General features: G+C 42.5%; 1 protein-coding gene across 1 annotated transcript in view; it reads left to right on the plus strand.

Annotated features, from left to right (window-relative positions):
- GAB3 (GRB2 associated binding protein 3) overlaps positions 1-16,211 on the plus strand; it is a 215,323-nt gene that overhangs the window by 99,793 nt on the left and 99,319 nt on the right. Inside the window, exon 2 of the mRNA XM_077478760.1 lies at positions 10,146-10,449. Coding sequence (XP_077334886.1) covers positions 10,146-10,449 — 304 coding nt within the window. The remainder of the gene's footprint in view (positions 1-10,145; positions 10,450-16,211) is intronic.

Here is a 16,211-nt window from a genome sequence, read left to right on the forward strand (position 1 = left end):
CCCCCCCCCCCCCCATCCTATACATTGTAAAGCGCTGCGTAAACTGTTGGTGCTATATAAATCGTGTATAATAAAAATAATAACATGTTTCATGTGGTAATTTATCGCACAGTAGCTGGTTGTTAAGAGGCGGGTGGGAAGCTGGCTGCCGCGTTCTTAACAACAGATGACTCGTCAGATGTCAGCGGGTTTCCCGCTGACAGCTGAAAGTAAAAATAAAAACCATGCTGGCAACTGGAAATTCTCACAAAAAAAAAAAAAAAACAGCGTGGGGGGTCCTTCCCAATCCATACCAGACCCTTCAGGTCTAGTATGAATATTAAGGGGAACCCCCGAACTCTTTTTTTTTTAATTTTGGGGTTAGCAACGGATGACTCATCAGCTGTCAGCGGGTTTCCCGCTGGCAGCTGAAAGTAAAAAAAAACATGCCGACAATAAAAAATACTTTAAAAAAACTGTTTGGGGTCCCCCCCCTACAATCCATACTAGGCCCTTTAGGTCTGGTATGGATTGTAGGGAGGGGGACCCCCAGTCACTTTGAGTACAACCTATAGAATTTTCATTAATTAACAGAAGATGAATTGCTTGATCATTCTGTTAGAACAACTGATGTGTCTTTAACATATTCTAGTAAATAAATGCACATTTTCAAAGCTTTTGTTTTTATTATTAGAAACTGAGGTTACACATCATCATTGCTATTGTTCTTGGTGAATAGTTATTTGATTTTTTTTTTTTTTTACAGTCCTATCATTTCAGGTCACTGACTCACACCACAAAATTTCCACTACAACTAACTCAAAGAATTAAAGGGAAAATCTAGACATGTATTGTTAGAAAATATATGAACATTGTGATTAATTATACCAGACCCAAAAACAGGACATAACGGGTCTGACCTATCAGTACTAGGTAAAGTAAAAGGTCACATGTAAAGGATATGGAATTTAAAGCACAAGTGCATTTTTGGCTTCTGCCCAGGTGATAACCAAATACATTCCATTAAGCATACACAGATCCTTATACAATAAATATATAGAATAGAATCATCTGTTTATAAGTACATACGGTACAGACCAGAAATAGACTGCAGATTATCTTTGGCTCATTTGAAACATAAAACAAACACCAAACTTTTTTTATAGATGCAAAAAAGTTACACCATCTGATGCTTTCTTAAATCTCTCAAGGACTTTCTTGGTGAGATCTCAGATTTTCTGATTTGTTGGGTCGTGCAAACTAATGCCCCGTACACACGAGAGGACTTATGTCCGACAGACTTCCAAAGGAGTTCCGCCGGAGTTCCGACGGAGTTCCGACGGAGTTCTGACAGACTTTTCGGCCGAACGGACTTGGCCACACACCATCACACTAAACTCCGACGGATTCGAACGTGATGACGTACGACCCGACTCGAATAAGGAAGTTCATAGCCAGTAGCCAATAGCTGCCCTAGCGTCGGTTTTAGTCCGTCGGAGTAGCATACACACGAGCGGAGTTTTCGAAGGGGACCGGGTCCGGCGGAGTTCCTTCGGGAAAATTTGAAGCATGCTTCATTTCTAAAGTCCGTCAGACTTTGGCGAATCAAAAGTCCGTTGCAGCCCACACACGATCGGATAGTCTGACGGACTCGGTCCTTCGGACTTTGGATGTTGAAAAGTCCGCTCGTGTGTACGGGGCATAACTGTCACCACTCTAAAAGACTCCGACTCTCCCTGCTGGGTTTTGTGTATATATATATATATATTACAGTATATTGTGAAGGATGCAATAGGAAACAGTGTAATTTGCAAATATAGTTGGAATCCAAACTCTAGCTGTTATGCCCCATACACACGGTCGGACATTCCGACCACGAAATCAGCCTGATTTTTTTCCAGACGGATTTTGGCCGAAACTTGTGTTGTATACACACGGTCGCACAAAGTTGTCGGAAATTCTGATTGTTCTGAACGAGGTGACGTCACGCACGTACATTGGGACTATAAACGGGCCAATAGATTTCGTCCCTAAGTTTATTCTGAACATGCGTGGCACTTTGTGCGTCGGAATTGTCTACACAGGATCGGAATTTATTCAATCGGATTTTGTTGTCAGAAAATTTTAGATCCTGCTCTCAAACTTTGTGCGTCGGAAAATCCGATGGAAAAAGTCCGATGGAGCCCACACACGGTCGGATTTTCCGACAACGTGGTCCGATCACACATTTTCCATCTGAAAATCCGACCGTGTGTATGGGGCATTAGAGCCTTGGTGCTTGAATTTCAGCTCTTTATTACATGGTGACCATCAAACCCCAGTTGTTAGTACTAGGAGTGGGATCACTAGTTGAACTCTAGCAGTCTCAAGTAACATTCCCAGTCTCTTGACTCTCCTGAAGCAGGTCTTGAGCCCCCAACAACATTTACAACCTCTGACCTTCTTTTATAGCATTATAAATATTGGTTATTATTTCTTTCTCCTTGGTGATGTCAGGGGCCACAGTTGAGACCCCCTATACATAATCAATTGACCACTACTGTGAGCATCCAAGATATGTAAACCCACCAAGCCCCACCTGTGCCTAACATATCACTTTTGAGTGGACTGACCCTTAATATGACAAAGAGCAACATGTGAGTCCCTGAATTCACAAAGCTATTACCTTGTTTTCGCTTCTTTTTAGGTCATCTAGAAGTGGCCATCTCTTCCATAAGATCTGACAAAAATCCAGTATCTGCCCCTTTTCTGTATGATCATAGGGGGTGGAAGTTAAAGTGTTACTAAACCCACAACAGTAAAATCAGTCTGCATATAAAGTAAAGCATACTTGTTATACTCACTGTGGAACCTAAGGGGTTAATCCTCCACATTATGTAAAAAAGGCTGTTTGATCCTGTCTTCTCTGATCCTCCCCTTCTTCCACTGTCTCCAGTCCATCTCCTGATAAGACAGAGCCTTTGAAATCACTCTACACATGCTCATTTTAGTGTGTATTGCTAGAGAGTTTTTTCTTTCTTTTGAGGGTGCATGTAATCCGCACAGCACTGTCTAGACCGATGGTCAGGGGTCCTGCAGCCTCATAGGACATTCAGAGTAGAATGAAAACTGCTCCTACAAGCTTTACCCAGACACTGATAGAAGTCAGAAGATTGCTATATACTGCTGATGAGAAAAGGTATTTAGCAGTTTAATTACTAAAATAATTGCATGTCCATGTTCGGTGTGCGGTGGGAGAGCAGATATAGTGAATGCAGGGTCCTGGGTTTAGTAACACTTTAAAAGAGTAACTCCACTTTTTTAAGGAAAAAGAGCATTCCCCTCTGGGCAATATATGTACATTGCAGGGATTTTAACAAACTTTGTTGCAGGTTCTTACCTTTTCTTATTCTGAAGAAATAGCTGTTTACCCGTGTCCATGTGCAAAGTAAATGTGAATGGCAGTGACTTTATATTTATCAATCAGCTGCTGCACTTGCAGGGGTCCAATGAAAGTGGCAAGGTCTGCATCCCTTTAGGTGCGATTTTCATTAGAGTATGCTTGTATGACTTGTATTTTAGTGTAGACTTTGGGGAAAATTGGTAGGCCAATCACAACATCCGTGTACAGACTGCTACCAGATTGCCATATTGCATTCAGGATTATATAAAATGACAGCTCTGCAGATTGAAAAGGAAAGGTCATTTTTTTTTATATAACAATTACAAACTGATTTGTGTAGCAATGGTATTTGCTATATTACTTTTTTTAATTGCTATTTTTTTTTCCCCTATTAAAATGGCGTTACCCCTGGAATTTAGCTTTGCAGAACCATCCCTATCACAGACTTATGCTAAAACAAACATTTATTAATAAACGTTTGTTAAAGAGAACTTCTACTTAAAGGAATCAGTGATCTCCACTAGCTTCTGGGGACCGTGCCGAGCGACTGCCTTGCTGCATTGTGAACACAGTAGGCAGCTGGCTCAGCACAGGCACCATTCAGGAAACACTTTGAATTTTCTCAGTGAATGCAAAGCGTTCTGTGATTGGACTAGGTAGAGAGGTGGTGGCATCATGGTCTCCACTTCATGCAGAGAATACTTTCAGGGTTATTTACTAAAGGCAACTCCACTTTGCACTACAAATGCAAAGTGCACTTGAAATAGCGCTGAAAGTGCACTTGGATGTGCACTCGCTGTAAATCCCAGGGGGACATGCAAAGAAAATAAAAAAAACAGCATTTTAGCTTGCACACGATTGGATAATAAAATCAGCAGAGCTTCCCCTCATTTTAGATCTACCCCTTATGCCGCGTACACACGATCGGAATTTTTGTCGGAAATAGCTCTAATGGTTTTCCCAACGGAATTCTGACGGAATTCGGCTCAAGCTGTCTTGCCTACACACGGTCACATCAAATTCCGATCTTTATAACGCAGTGACGTACAACATGTACGACGGGACTAGAAAAAGGAAGTTCAATAGCCAGTAGCCAATAGCTTCTGTCTCGTAGTTGAATCTGAGCATACGTGATTTTTGGCGTGTCGGAATTGCATACAAACGATCGGAATTACCGATAGAAAGTTTTTCCGTTGGGAAAATTGAGAACATGCTATCAATTTTTGGCTGGTGGAAATTCAGACAGCTAAATTCTGATGGAGCGCACACACGGTCGCATTTTCCGATGAAAAGCTCTCATCGGTCTTTTTCTGGACAGAATTCCGATCGTGTGTACGCGGCGTTAGATCTACAGCGACTGCACCTCCAAGTGCAATTTCAAGTGCACTTTGTACTTGTAGTTTGCACTTGTAGTGCAAAGTGGATTTGCCTTTCGTAAATAACCCCCTTTGCATTTATTGAGAAAATGCAAAGCGTTCTCTGAGCGGTGCCTGTGTCGGGCAAGTGACCTCCTGTGTTCAGTAGGCAGAAGGGCATCCTGTTGGCATTGGACCCAGAAACCAGTGGCAATTATTGGAGTAGCAGTGCCTACTAGCAATTTCCTGCTTCCATGGGGATCCCACAAATATGGCACATACATACTTCCATTGCAACTAATGTGACGATGTAAAAATGTCATACCTTGAATTCAGCTCTAAACCCTCTATACTACATGATCATCATTTATGATGCTTGGATCATTTGCATAATGGTGACATTATGTGAGTTTGTCACCGTTATCCTGCTACTGATAGCATGCTTAAAATAAATGTTTCAGTCCTGTCCCTCATCTTGTGCACATTAGCTACATAACACTCCACAGACTGGGTAATTGGCAGAGATCTTATTTTTGTCTGAAAGGGTCTGTTTCATGTTTGCCTTCTTCATTTCCAAGGAACATTGTGAATTTTATAACTGTCTTATCGCACATTTTATTTTTGGAGAAGTAGTGGTCTCTGTGTTTGTTGGCTATATCATCTGGTTACTTATTAATTACTACTTCCTTTTTTTACATATAATTTCTGGGAAATTCTTAGGTTCCCCATTGTATTGTTTTAATGAAATGCTATGTTACCTCTTGTTTTGTGATGTCTTCCTTATTACAGTTTTGAGCCGGTTAGCAATATGCTTAAAGTGGTTGTATACTCATTTTTGGTACTTTTACCTACAGGAAAGCCTATAATAAGGCTTACCTGTAGGTAAAAAAATATCTCCTAAACCTGTACGGTTTAGGAGATATTCCCCTCGGTATCCGCCGCTGACTGCAGCGGCGCATACGCACAAGGGGATTCTCGGCCTGAAAATCCGGCAGTGTCCGGCCGGCCGGAATGAAATCTCCCGTGCGCACGCGCGGGAGTGACGATATCGTGGCTCCGGCCACTCACAGCACCGGAGCCGCGATACCCGGAAGAAACGGATCGGGCCAGATGTCGGGGGCCTCGTTCTAAGGTAAGTATTTCATAATGAGCTAGTATGCGGTGCATACTAGCTCATTATGCCTTTTGCTTTGCAGGTGTAAAAAAAAAAAAAAATAGCGGGTTTACTACCGCTTTAATGTAGACGGGACGTTTTACAACCTCTCCTGAATGATTTAACTTGACAGCTAGCAACTGACGTTTACAAACATCCGTTTTGCTACGTTTTAATGCTGCGTTTAGCCGCGTTTAGCCATGTTTGCGTTTAGAAGCGTTTTTTCTTTTTTCAAATAGTCAAAAATGAATGTTTCAAATTCCTCTGAACATCCATCCTGAATGCATTTTGTTGCTTTCCAAAAAAATTTTTTTAAACTCTGCCTAGAAACGACTATAAGCGACCCTGTGTACATGTACTGATAAGATAACATAAAGGAGAGTTCAGGGTCAGCTGGAAAAAAACGCCCAACTGCTACTAAAAGTCCGTTTACCAGCAACTGTGTACGTGAGGCCTTACAGTTGACCCATAAACATGTCTCCGTTCTACCGGACTGGATTAAATTATTGTTTCACATTTAAATTTGGGTGAATCTGGTTTAGATCAATTTGCTGAAAATAATACAGGCATACTCCACTTTTTAGTACACAATGGGGTTTATTTATTAAAACTGGAAAGTGCAAAATCAGGCTCACTTCTGCATAGAAACCAATGAGCTTCCAACCCCAGCTTGGTCAATTAAGCTCATTGGTTTCTATGCAGAAGTGAGTCTGATTTTGCACTTTCCAGCTTTAGAAAATAACCCCCATAGGGTACTTAAAAGTGGGGTATGCCTGTAATTCAGACTGAACAACAGAATAATAACAGACTGAATTAATATTTTATTTAACTTTGGGCTATGTATATTAATGAGTGTTTAAGTCTCCGCTGTACAGTAGTCATCTTATGCCGAGTACACACGGTCAGAATTCCGGCCAGAAAAAGACCGATGAGAGCTTTTCATCGGAAAATGCGACCGCGTGTATGCTCCATCGGAATTTAGCTGTCCGAATTTCTGCCAGCCAAAAATTGATAGCATGTTCTCAATTTTCCAGATGGAAAAAGCTTTCTATCGGTAATTCCGATCGTGTGTATGCAATTCTGACACGCCAAAAATCATGCATGCTCAGATTCAACTGCGAGAGAGAAGCTATTGGCTTCTGGCTATTGAACTTCCTTTTTATAGTCACGTCGTACGTGTTGTACGTCACCGCGTTCTATTCTAAACTATCGGAATTTGGTGTGACCGTGTGTAGGCAAGACAGCTTGAGCCGAATTCCGTCGGAATTCCATCGGGAAAACCATCAGAGCTTCTTCCGAAGAGAATTCCGATCGTGTGCATAACTCTTTGCACATAGCTTGTGCTTCCAGACTTTTATAAATGTTATATTTATTATTGTGGCATAACATACACTCATGCACAGAAACCAACATTAGCTAATTATAAATCAGCTTTCATGGTACACAAACATAATGAAAACTAGGTTACAGCACATTGTTGGTCTGCTGCATTACAACATCGGTAGAATGGAGGTGAAATGTCAGTTTACTTTGCTTGGCAAGAAAATATCATACCACCCATTGTATTCACGTATCCATGGCAGATATAGAAGACACAAATGAATGTAGTTCTATATCAAATAATGTACCATTAAATGTATTTTTTTTTCTTTTTAAATGTAAGCAAGTACCTGACTTTTTGGGAGAGGTCCAAAGAGCCAGTCAGTTATGCTGCATTGCTCATGTTCTAGCATGGAACATGCAGATAGGAGAAGAGCATCGTGATAGAGAGATGAGCTTATCAGTGTGTTGCTAATCACTGTCCTTTCACAGACCGTTGTTAGCGAATCTCCATCAACCACCACACCTATGCTTGCTAACCAACTGACACAGTTCCCCATGGTGGGTGAAATATTTTTATGGCTGCTTATGGTCCCTGTATGTGCGGGTATTTGCAACTTGGCTACATCTATGTCAGCTTGGTGGACATGCTAACACACCTTGTTGGAATAGGCTGTTGTCATACTTTATTTATGATGACCTTATATTTTTGCACCCTTTCCTTCCCCTGAAGAAGGAAAAAACATATCTCCAAAATGCATTGGGTTGCTCTTTGAACACCTTCAAGGACTTGTGCTCCAGCATGTCCGAGTTTCAGGGTGCCTTCTCTGTATACAATGTTGTTTGGTTGGTTTTTTATGATGTGGTTTACTACTGACCATATGGTAATTTTTTTATGATTGTACAACAGTAATATTTTGGTCATTTCTATTCTACTTCTTGTTACACCGCCTCACTATTCCTTTAGTCTGCCTTGAAAGTCCCCATTGGGGTAATATTGTTCTTTATCTGAGTTTTACAGAGATGTTGGCAGAACTCCCTTTTTGGTGAAGACCGGTACCTAACCGGCCAAACTCACCATATAGTCCTTTCACAGACTGGGAGAGGGACAAATACACACAAACACAACCCACTCTCTTCTACAGGTGGTCAGATGTAAACGGACTACCAATATCCATCCAATCCGATCCACTGGACGGGTGGGAAACGAATACCCATGTGACTGTTTTTTAGTTAATTGTATGTCAATGGGTGTAAACGGACACATGTCCATTTAAACCCACCACTTCATAGAGAATAATAGAAGATCCGATCGGGTCCACCTAAAAAACTGACAGGTGGACCCGATCGGTCCGCTCATGTGAAAGGAGCCTAAAGTGTAACTAAAAGCAAACATTTTTTTTTTCCATTTTGGATAGAGTAAGGGACAGTTATAACCCCTTTCAGTGTTTTTTTGCCATCTGTATCCCAATGTGGGGGGAGGGAAGGTTCGCTTCCTGTCCCATAGCCAAAACAGGAAGTGAGAGAAAATTCCTCCAAAGTGAGTACTGATCTGGTGTCAACCCAAGATTTGGAATTTTCTTTTACATTTACTTTCAATGATAATGGTAAACAGGACAAATCGAGAAGATGAATCTCTCTAACAGGGGCACAAACAGCAATAAACATGGACAGGTGGTCTAATCTCTCTCCACTGAACTAGAGTTTTGCCTTTAGTTATACTTTAAAGAGGAACTAACAGGCATTGCATGTAGGAAAGTAGCCACCCTCCCATGTTTGCTACAGAGATAACTAATGCCGCGTACACACGATCAAATTGTCCGGCGTAACTTAGTCCGCCGAAACGCATTTCACCGGACAATTCGATCGTGTGTGGGCTTCAGCGGACTTTTCCAGCTTAAAGTCCGGCGGACTTAGAAAGTATTTTTGCAGTCCAATCTTTCCGCCGGACTTGGGTTTCAGCGGACAATACGTTCGTCAGTATGCTAGTCCGGCAGACTAAGAATGACGCATGCTCAGAAGCAAGGACGAAAAAGGAAGCTATTGGCTACTGGCTATTGAACTTCCTTTTTCTAGTCCCGCCGTACGTGCTGTACGTCATCGCTAACAAACGCCAGACTTTCTGTGTGTCCGTGTGTGGCCACAGAGCAGCTCTAGACTACAAGAAAAAAATGAAAAAAATCAGGGAATTGTTGATGCTACTTGGAATCCAGCTTACCTAAGTTTGCTCCCACCAGATGCAATTGAATACACATGCGGTATAGTTCTGGGGCCAATACCACTTGGCACAGTCAGCAACATGACATCAGTGATACTTTTAGTCAACTGTTATGCAACCTTTCTCACGTATATGGTCAGTTTTTCAGTTGGACCTGATTGGACCCTTCATTCATCCCTATGGACCGGCAGGTGTAAACGGATCATTGTGTATCCGTTTACACCTGCCCACATCCAATCTGTTCAGTTTTTCTTTTAAAAACAGACAGTGGAGTCCATTTACTCCCGGCCACCCATAGAGCATAGAGGGCTCTGTCTGTGTTTACTGTGCATAAATTGAGCAGACACGGACCTGTCATCTATCCACTCTACTCTGATCAATGGAAAGATCCCCTGCTGATCTAATCAGAGTTTGCCCCATGTGAAATGGGCCTAAGGAGGCATTTTTCCCACTGCCAACCAGTGAAATAGAACTTTTTCCCACTGACTCCCAATGAATTGGTCTAAACATTCCAAAAAAGAGGGAACTTAGTGTAAGGTTGGCAAAGGACTCATATCCAATACTCAGGACTGTCTTTGAATGTTAGCGGCGACTGTCCACAAATTTGTGTCTTAATTGTGTTATGAAACATATCTTACGATTTAAAAATTCTTATGGCTTACAGCACTGGGTGTGTGTTTGTATATATACATATAAGTTTACAATCCATCAAAATAAATATATTTGTCTCTTTTTCAGATATGGCGGAAGCGTTGGTTTGTATTGCGACGGGGAAGGATGAGTGGGAACCCAGATGTCTTAGAATATTACAAGAATAACCATTCCAAGAAGCCTATCAGGGTGATAGACCTAAATGAATGTGAAGTACAGAAATACATCGGGGTGAACCTGATTAAGAAGGAATTCCAGAACAGCTTTGTATTCATAGTAAAAACAGCTTTTCGGACTTTCTACCTGGTGGCTCGGACGGAGGAAGAAATGCAAAGCTGGATGTCCAACATTAGCCAGATCTGTAACTTTGGGCAGCTGGAAGATGGCACAGGTAAGAATGTACTGGCCTTGTACATAGTGAGTTTGAATTACTAAAACTGCAGAGTTCAGAATCTGGTGTAGCTCTCCATTGAAACCAGCTTCCAGGTTTTCTTTTGTCAAAGCTTAATGGAACAAGCTGAAGTTAGAAGCTGATTACTGGCCCAGGGTCCCTCTTGCTGGACTGTAATAATGCTTGTTGTTACTACCTTGTGGACTGTGATAGCTGGATGTGGGCTTTTGTATCTGGTGTGCCCGCTTCCGGTGATTGCGTTTCATGGTGGTCTTGATTTGGAAATCATGGTTATATTAGCCCAAGGGGTGATTGTATGGAGACCACCTCTCAGTGCTTACAATGTTCCTGTTGTTCTATATCTATATAATAACACAAAACATGTTGTTTCTGTTCACTTTAGTAGGTGGCCAAATGCTCACCTAAGGGAAGAAGACCTAACCCAATAGCCAAGATATTCTGTATTTTGTATTTTTGTTTTCCCCTTACTTATGTACCATTTCTTATTGTTTATACAAAGCATACAAGAATTATTCGCTGCTCTGATCTTGATGTTTTTACGTTTCTTACAATATTAATAAAAAATATTGAAACAGAAGCTGATTAGTTTCTGCACCATATTTTACACTCTACAGTTTTAGTAAATCGACCCCATCGCATAAAGGCCAGCAGCATGACAGCATTGGCAAAGTGAATTACTCTCTTTTATACTAACTCCTCCTTGAGTTACAAAGAGTCTACAAACATGTGCATTTGGCTTAAAATGACCCGCTCTGCATGTTCACTTTGGCCTGTGAGGCTGCTAACTACAGCAATGGGCTACTAGCGATATGCAGTAGGTGGCGGGTCAGTACACAACAGTACCAGGAATGGCTTTTTACAACATTATTAACCTCCCTGGCGGTGATCCCGAGTCTGGCTCAGGCTGGGATTTCAGTACCACGAGTGGTAACCCAGAGCCAGACTCGGGATCGCATCGCTGGATAAAGGGAGAAGTTACTTACCTTGTCCCCTGGACTCAGCGATGTCCTCCGCGCTGTGTGATCGAGCTGTCCTCCGCTCGATTCACACAGTGCCCGAGTGCCACCGAGCTCCGTTCCCTGCGACGTTACGACGCACGGGAGCGGAGATCGGCGCCAAATTCAAAAAAGTATAAACACACAAAACACACACAGCACTGTAATCTTACAGATTACAGTACTGTATAAAAAAATTACACACCCCCTTTGTCCCTAGTGGTCTGTCCAGTGCCCTGCCTGCACTTTTATGTTATAAATACAGTTTTTTCTGCCTAGAATTCGGAGATTGTCCATAGCAACCAAAAACTGTCCCTTTATGTCAAAAGTAATTTTAGACCAACTAGAAAACAGCGATAATAAATTATAATCACTTGCAAAATTGAGCGATAGCGATTTCTGGGGAGATCCGTCATCAAACACTAAATCTAATGACAGCGACAATTCTGCAAATTAGCAAATTTCTGTGTTTTTGGATTTGATTACATTATTGAATAATTTTTATTATTATTTATTATCATTATTTATTATATTATAAACTTTATCATACCCGGGATGTCTGCTAGACTCTGGTTTGAACAGATTTAAGAGAGTTATTCCTAAGAATTGCAGGCCTACAATATAAAACGCCAAATTAATTGTACCGCTTTCAGCACCTAAAATCAGAACTAATCATACCGCCAGGGAGGTTAAAGTTTGGGCAACAAGGGGTGCTAAAAACGTCATTGTAGTTTTACAATTCATTCAGACAGCCGTTAATACCCATTCTGTGTGCTGGGGTGCTGTTTTCTGCGTCTGCATCTACCTTGGAGCTTGGCAGACTATTCAAGTGGACACAGACACAGCCGCATGTTAAAATTTTACATGCGTGCAGGAGCGTGTGTACAGATCCTAAAGCAGACAGCATGCATTTGGATCCATGCACCCGCTCAGGTTTGAACATGCGGCTGTGTCTGTGCAGCCGCTGCATCTGCATCCACTTGTGTTGGCGGCCTGTGCACAGCTCCAGGGTGGTTGCCAGCGGCTCAGCACACAGGGCGGTCTGAATAAGTCTTTAGGGGCTGTTCAACGCTTTTTTGATACAAACAGATTTACTGTCAAACTGAATGCTTAACAAAGCGCTAAATAAGGAGTTGAAATGCATATTGTGGAGATGCAACCCCATGTCACAGGTGCATATGTGCAGTGTATGCCTGATTTTGGCAGGAATACTAATTGCACACCTGTGGACTGGGTTCATAAACGTCCCAGGAAGAGAAGTCAGTGCTCAGACTTGGAGACGGCTCTGCCCGGCAGACAGGGAGTCTGGCCTAGGAGGTCGGGAGGGTTCCAGTAGGAGACGGCTCCAGGAGAAAGAGACAGGAGGTCCCGGAGTCTAAGACTGCAGGTGGCAGTCTGTGTGTACGTATGTAGCAGGCAGATGTGGCCTGTGACCAAAACAGCACGAAGCTGACAGTGAATAAGCCAGGAGGCTATCGTTTGGTTATACAGTGATGGTGGAACCCCCTACGAGGGAAGATTACTGTTGAGTAAGCCAGAAGGCTATCGTTTGGTTATACAGTGATGGTGGAACCCCCTGCGAGGGAAGATTACTGTTGAGTAAGCCAGGAGGCTATTGTTTGTTTCAGGGCCATCTTTAATATTGATTGGACTCTGGGCAAAACTTTTCTTGGGGCCCCTCCATGCAGTTTTGCTCTCCACCTGCTCTGAGACATACAATAAATAGCAGCTAGACTCAAAATCAGTTTACTGAATCAGATCAGGCAGCTATTGTGATTGGTTGCCAGAGGTTACAGTGTATCATTACTGCTCACTGACCTGGTTGCTAGAGGTTACAGCACTTATTACAGCTCACTGATTAGTTACTAGAGGTTACAGCACATCATTTCTGCTTGTTGATTGGTTGCTAGAGATTACTGTGTATATGACCTTGGGGAGGCATGATATACACATCAATGCCGCCGTTCGCCGCTATTTACATATGAATGCCGGTAATTTACATGTAAACACAGGGTCTGCAGGCGAGTCATCTGTACACAACAATAGAGCAGAGCTGGGCAGCATTAGTAACAGCACTTCACACTGAGATATTGGGACACAGCACAGCACAGGACTAAAACCTCAAGGAAAGAGGGAATTTAAACCAGGATAGTTGGCAAGTATGAGGCAGCTGATTTGGGCCCCACAACAATGACAGGGACCAGGATAGATGCCCCTTTTGCCCTGCCTTAAAAACGGCCCTGGTTTGTTTATACAGTGATGGTGGAACCCCCTGCGAGGGAAGATTACTGCTTGTTTGAATTTTACCTTTAAATAAAAGTGGGCTGCCATGCCCTAAAGCGCAGTCTGGAGTGGCACGTTTCTGGAAAACTGCATGCACCACTTGAACCTGATCACCCCGGATCGTCACAATATATTTGAATTTTTTATTTTTTTTTATCCACCTCGTACAGCCAGGTCTGAGATCTTATGTTTCTGTACAGCAGTGAAGAATACAAATTGTTCAAATGACTCACTCCCAATCTGCTAATTTTACATAGAAGGAACAAAATTACCCAGATGGCCATCATCTTTGTGTCCCCCTAGTGTAATTATGTCCTGATGAGCACAGATTGCTGACCCTCCATCTCAGTGTGACTGCCACTGTCTGGGGGATTACACGAGGTTGATATTTAAACATATGCAAGTAGCTAAGCTCGATCTATGTAAAAATACATTTAATGAATTCTAAATTGTGGATGCCAGCTTTAAAATAATCCTATGTGTGGGCTGTACCTGGAAAACAGAAAACAAATGCATGACAGAGGTTCTGTTTTGGTACTAAAAGTTTTGGTTAATTTTGTATACGGCACCCTAAAAAAGGTATTACAGACAAAAGAGGCTTTTCACGTAACATTTTCCTGTCCTGCCTGGGAAAATGTAGTATTCTTTTAGGTCATGCTGGGAAAAACAAAACTGTTTCTCTAGATAGAAAATACTTATACATAATTTATTCAGCCAGCTGCTGCAATATAACATTAATGCACACCGATACTATTACCAGACTCAAAGTAGAGCGTGGTGAGGTTGCTTTGTACCCAGGGGAGTATATCGCAGATCTGAGGAGACTGAAGGTTAGGTAAAGGGTAGCAAACAGTGGCCATAAGTGGTGGATAATCAGGTTGTAAATAATGGAAGAAGCTGCAGTCTAGGAAGCTTTGGCTTAAAGATAAGGCCTCTTTACCTACAGTTTAAAGGAAAGTGCTGGAAACATATATAAGCAATGTGTGGCTTAGGCTGAAAGCCCTCCTACCATGTCTTCTGTGTTTGATGCATAAATAAGATAACAAGCTATTTGTTCCTTACAGTGTGCATAATGCAAATGACAACACCGTCGCATTTAAAGCGGGATTCCGCTGCGTTTTTTTTTTTTCTTTACCTGTGTCACTGGTGGGCGATTCCTACGGTGTCTTTGCAGTCACGATCAGTGTCTTTTTAACCCCCGGCGTCTTTTTAACCCCCGGCGTGCCGATTTTATTGCTAAGGAAAACTTAAAAAAAAGCAGTCTGGCGGTTTCCATTTTCATTGTGGGCGTTTGAAGCCCACAGGCATTTACTTCCTGGATGCGATGATGCTGAGCTCCCAGCATCCACCGCTCCATCTCGCACATGCTCATTGAGTGTCCTCTTTGTTTTCCTTCCTCTGGCCTCGTGTGCTATAGTGGTAATGGCAGATAGAGCTGCCTGCCCACTTTCAAAATGGCAATTTCGGACATGCCCTCGTCACGTGACCGGCGTCCTCCTTCCGAAATCTCACGAGATTTTGGCATGACTGTGTCCCCCACTGATTCCTGGGAAATAGCTAAAAAAGTTCCCAGGGACCATTGCGAAGCCGATAAACACGCCTACTCCCACGGGAGGAGAGCCCGGAAGTCGGCATAAACATTAAAAATAAAAGGTAAATACTGCATATTATTTTATTTCAATGGTCATAACTGCATCTATGTTCCAAAGCCATTTGAATAAGATGAACTTGCAATTTTCTGTACAAAACCGCTTTAACCTCTGTGCATTTTGCAAGTGGGATACACACGCGGTCTTTGCATACAGGAAATTGTGATTTATCTTAGCAAACCCATCCCATTGCGTGACGCTGCAGCAGCAGAACTGTGCTGAGAGATGTAGATTCCCTTTGCCGTGACCGCTGTCCCATGTGTGTAAGCCCTTGTACACACGGTCGGACATTCCAACAACAAAATCCGTCGGATTTTGTTCGGACGGATTTTGTCCGAAACCGGTGTTGCATACACACGGTCTGACAAAGTTGTCGGAAAATCCGATCGTACGTAACGTGATGACGTTATTTCGTTACGACGGGACTACGTTCAGGCTAGTAGCCAATAGCTTTGGTCTAGGAATTTGATCTGAGCATGCGTGGCACTTTGTCCGATCGGAATTCTCTACGCACAATCGGACAAAGTCCTATCGGATCATGTTGTCGGAAAGTTTTATAGCCCAGCTCTAAAACTTTGTCCGTCGGATATTCCGACAGAAACAGTCCGATGGAGCCCACACACAGTCGGATTATCCGACAACACGGTCCGATCGGACATTTTCCGTCGGAATGTCCGACCGTATGTACAAGGGTTTAGAGCTTGTGTTTAGTGGCCATGCAAATATAGGCTGTAGACTAAAGAATATGCGTGTCCGTTAGTACAGTTCAGCTGTAGTGCCAGGGAGATTGATCTGCAGAAGAAAAAACAATTAA

Source organism: Lithobates pipiens, unplaced genomic scaffold (genome assembly GCF_037356315.1).
Source record: "Lithobates pipiens isolate NorthernLeopardFrog02 unplaced genomic scaffold, aLitPip1_a1.2 Scaffold_1, whole genome shotgun sequence".
Classification (NCBI taxonomy): Eukaryota; Metazoa; Chordata; class Amphibia; order Anura; family Ranidae; genus Lithobates; species Lithobates pipiens.